General features: G+C 41.0%; 2 protein-coding genes across 2 annotated transcripts in view; both read right to left on the reverse strand.

The window, feature by feature from the left end:
• The window catches only part of LOC103590527 (ATP-dependent RNA helicase DDX19B), a 65,104-nt gene that overhangs the window by 11,971 nt on the left and 48,368 nt on the right, over positions 1–4,765 (reverse strand). The window lies entirely within an intron of this gene.
• Positions 487–4,765, reverse strand: part of LOC103590526 (ATP-dependent RNA helicase DDX19A-like) — a 12,585-nt gene continuing 8,306 nt past the window's right edge. Inside the window, exons 3-6 of the mRNA XM_008572767.1 lie at positions 4,489–4,539; positions 3,360–3,495; positions 3,017–3,077; positions 487–528 (exon numbers count right to left, since the gene is read on the reverse strand). Coding sequence (XP_008570989.1) covers positions 3,047–3,077; positions 3,360–3,495; positions 4,489–4,539 — 218 coding nt within the window. The 3' untranslated portion in view covers positions 487–528; positions 3,017–3,046. The remainder of the gene's footprint in view (positions 529–3,016; positions 3,078–3,359; positions 3,496–4,488; positions 4,540–4,765) is intronic.

The raw sequence follows: 4,765 nt of genomic DNA on the forward strand, positions 1-4,765 counted from the left end.
GAAAAAAAAAAAAAAAAAAAAAAAAAAAAATCACACAGAATGGGCTGGCCCGTGGCTCACTCAGGAGAGTGTGGTGCTGATAACACCAAAGCCATGGGTTCAGATCCCATATAGGGATGGCCAGTTTGCTCACTGGCTGAGTGTGGTGCTGACAACACCGAGTCAAGGGTTAAGATCCCCTCACCGGTCATCTTTTATAAAAAATTTTTAAAAAAATCACATAGAATAAAGCACTAACTTTATCAGTTTTTATTAAGTGGGAAAGGCAAAAACAGTACCCAATTCCATCTGATTCTCTCTGCACTTGCCCAAACTGTTTTCCTGAAGAAACATGTTGCCCCAAGTGGCCCATTTTGTTCTCAGGAAAAAAACTGTTTGTGAAAGACTTCAGTTAAACTAAATTTGGAAGAGGTACACTTAGGCCTGCATACTCACGGTTCGGCTAGCATCATGGGTAAGGCATTCTCTTGTATCTTGGATGGTCGATTGAAGCCCATAGCATAGACTCCCTGAAGAAGCTGTGGTTTCCTAGGAGGCCAGGGAGGGAGAGGACTTCTAGCAGTTGAAATTATTTTAGAATCTTATCTTTTCCTATACCTAGCAAGGAATGATGCTTCCTACCTCTGTTAGTGTTTTTTAAGACACAGGAAAATATCTCTATCTAAAACCAAATCAAAGCACCATCTTTCTCTACTAAATTTTAATCAATTTACTATACAATTACTATACAATTCATAAAATACAGACTGGTTTCCTTTCTTAGAAAAGTTCATGCTTTCAGCAGACCTACAAATCTGGTTGGCCTTGGATGACAAGTATTCCCTGGATACAGCAAAGGTAGTATTTATTAATTCATAGCATAAAATAAATTATAAAAGAAATATCTAAAAATAACTGTACTAGCCAGCCACCAAAAAATAAACAAACAAACAAAAAATAAACACTGCTCACTATACTGCTAAAATATAGAAGTCTCCTTAGAGTATGGGATTTCAGTTTTAATTTCTCAGTGCACATGTCCTTTTGTGTTCCACGGTCCTTCCAAAGACTGCTGTGCAAATACTCAGAAGAGGGAAGAAAATTGATTAAGCCAGTTTCTAGCAGCTGATATACAGTAAATAGGTAAGGGTAATTTGATTATCATACCAAACTTTACAAATGTTCAGATTTTGTTACTAAGTCTAGTTAAAATCAAGAATAGAAAAGCACCAACTTTTTATATAAGTAGGTACATAACAAGTATCAACTCACATTCTTAAGTTGGCATTTACAATAAGCTCTCTGCTAACTTTTTTTTTTTAAAGATGACCGGTAAGGGGATATCAACCCTTGACTTGGTGTTGTCAGCACCACGCTCTCCCAAGTGAGCTAACCGGCCATCCCTATATAGGGATCCAAACCCGTGGCCTTGGTGTTATCAGCCCCGTACTCTCCCAAGTGAGACACGGGCCGGCCCTAGCTCTCTGCTAACTATAAATTGACAGGGTATTTAACAAAACCATAGCAGACTGGTTCTAAAGAAAAGTCAAACCATGTCAAGAACACTTGTTCTCTAAGCCTTCCTTGTAATTTAACAGGCTCTCTAAAAGGCACATTCTTCTGGCATGTGTTAGTTCTCAGACACAAAGAACTTTAAAACACAACCTTTGGTATCTTCTGTTTGGAAGAAAAGGCTGTGACACTTGGCAACTTCTAATTTGGTTGTCAAAGAAACAAAGTCACTACCTAATTGGGACTCAAGTGATCCAACAGCTTCCAGTGGCTCATTATTTTTCTTTTATCTTGCAGATTAATTCAAATCTTTTAAGTACAAAACAGACCAAGTATATTAGGCAACCTAGGTTTCATTCTTTGTTTCCTCTGGCTACCAACAACTAAATCAGAGAGAACCTGCCTTTTGAAGAGGACAATTCATCAGTGGTTAAACTGAGAGCACAAGTCTTTTAAGTGAAAAGAATTTAAAAAACCCATTGATAACTTGGAAAAGCAAGCTGTCATTCTCAGGAAACAAGACAGTACATCTAGCTGATCTGATATAGTTTAAGAACAGAAACACTGAAGGCAGATTTGTTCAATAAAACCCTTGACAGAGAAAACACACATAGAAAAGAATATTTTCCTAAAAATGTAAAAAAAGGGCCAAGCCCGTGGCACGCTTGGGAGAGTGCAGCGCTGGGAGCGCAGCAGCACTCTCGCCACGGGGTCGGATCCTATATAGGGATGGCTGGTGCGCTCCCGGCGCTCACTGGCTGAGCGCGGTGCGGCCGGTCTCAAAAAGGACAAAAAAATAAAATAAAATAAAAATGTAAAAAAAAAGAAGTCACTCTTTAAAAACCTTGTCCTGGAGGCTGGCTGGATAGCTCAGTTGGCTACAGCATGGTGCTGACAACACCAAGGTCCAGGGTTCAATCCCTGTACTGGCTCCCAAAACCAAAAAAACCTTGTTCTTCACTACCACTTCATTAACAACTAGTTGGCTCTCTTATTTTAAGTGTCTCTTACTCACTGGTAATAGTTGGGAGGAACGTGGCCTCTATTTGCCCACAGCAGGCATTCTATAGATTTGGCTGAACAAAGGCAAAGAATTCATTTATTCCATCACATTCTTACTCACCAGCTATTTTCTGTCTGTGATTTGAATTCTGGCAGGCAGCAAGAATGGTAGGTATATCTTGTGTTCCTCGTAACACCCAGCCCAGTGGCATGTACGTAAACCAATGATCCATAATTAACTCTTTACTAACTTACTGAAGAAAACAAAAAAGGTGGTATGACCTTTCATAATTCCCTGCCTTTAAAATAATGATGTTAAAAGTCACTCTTAGCACAATGCCATAAATATGCTCCCCTAAGGCTTAATTCTGGGTTCTGGATATTTTTTTTAAAAATTCTGGAACTGTCAAAGGTTGCTTTCCACTGTAGGTACCAGGAATCTAGGCTCTTTTGAAAGATTTTATAAAAGCAGATGAACTGTTCTTAATATCATAAACCCTACAGTCTAACAAAAGGGGCTTACCTAGTAAGAAATGTTCCTGACATCCAGAAATCACCTGTCAGCCAATATATTATTGAAAGTTCTAAGAGCATAAAAGAAAAAAGACTTTCAGCTATGATGAATAAATTGTGGCATTAAAATCCCTACCCAGAGGAGAACTGGGTAGCCAGGAGACAAGGGTAGGAGATCATTACTGTAAACTGTTTTATACTTTTTGACTTTTGAATTATTGCCTACTAAAAGAATTAAATACATTAAATTTTTTCTAAGTAAAAGTGAAATTCCCATAAGAATCTCTGAGATGCTACATTTTATGGAGGAGGGACTGGCAATGAATAGCTTCTCAAAGGAAATGAATACTCACAGCCGAAGCTCCTCAAAAGACTTCACGGAGTAGAGGGGGGAGTTTGGATCCCGCTGTAGGACTTCCACTTGGTTTGTGTTGTCAACTAGGTTGCTTCTGATCAGCTTGTTGAGTAAGGACTGGGCAGCTCTGTCCTCTGTCAGGAAGAAACCAGTAAATTTTCTTAATATTGATCTGGCAGATCCCACCATTGTAAAACCACACTCTCTCCCTCTCCACTCCAGCCCTTGGGCAGCCAAACATGGTTGGGAAAAAACACAATCACACCAACAGGTCTCACTTTAAATTCTTGACCACCAGACTTGAATGGGCTGAGTTCCCCAGCCAGACTGTTTCTGTAGTCCACTCATTCGTCCTTTTCCTCAAACCTCCCTTTATACCTTCTGTCTTCTCAAACGTTTAACTTTTCCACATTCTCATTCATGACCACAGCTACACTCACCTGTGTGTGTGCCCAGATTCTCCACCTTCCTTTCTGTAACTAGGATGAACGACCTATGCTCCTATGGCTAACTTTCTACTTGTCCAACAGGTCCTGTCCCCTCCTGCCCACAAGGATCTCTCTCCCGACACTGCCTCTCTTGCATCACCAGCTTTCCCTCCACTGGATCATTCCCACCAGCACATGAACCTGTTTTAACATCTCTCATCATAAATCTGCTTCCTCGTTTACCCCACATCCCCATCCAGTTACTCCATATCGCTACTCCCTTTTCTGGAACATTCCCTAAAAGGGTTGTACATGATAATCTCCACTTCCTCTCCTTCCCTTCTTTGTTGAATGTACACTGAACAGGCTTTTTTTAACCTTCCCACTTGACCTCAACAGCCCTTGTCAAGCTCACCCATGACTTGCACACTGCCAAATCAATAAAATGGTCCATTTCTAGTTTTTCTCTTAATCAGCTTACTACCTATATTTGACATCCTGCTTCTGAAACACTTCTTTCTGGCTTTTGGGACACTATACTCTTTTGGTTCTCCTTCTGTCTCACTGACTGTTCCTCTTAGCCTCTTGCTGAGTCTTCCTCATCTCCCTAATCTTCCAACTCAGGCTGCCCCTGGCTCCAGAAAGGCAAGCCCTGGGTCATACTCTGTCTCTAGCCACAGGGCTTGGAAGTGCAGTTACCTTTCTCTTCTTCATCTGTTTTCTCTGCAGTAGTACTGGTTTTGATAACACCTACACAAGAAAACAGTTGTCATAATTCGAAAGGCAAATATTAAGCCCACCTAAAAGGTAGGAGAATGTAAATACTAAAACTTATTTAAGCGATCAAAATATAAATAGCTGGGGGCCGGCCCGGTGGCGCACTGGAGAGTGCGCCGCTTGGGAGTGCGGCGGCGCTCCCACCGAGGGTTCGGATCCCATGTGGAGACCGGTTCCCGCTCACTGGCTGAGCACGGTG

This window comes from Galeopterus variegatus, unplaced genomic scaffold (assembly GCF_000696425.1).
Source record: "Galeopterus variegatus unplaced genomic scaffold, G_variegatus-3.0.2 Scaffold835, whole genome shotgun sequence".
NCBI classification, from domain to species: Eukaryota; Metazoa; Chordata; class Mammalia; order Dermoptera; family Cynocephalidae; genus Galeopterus; species Galeopterus variegatus.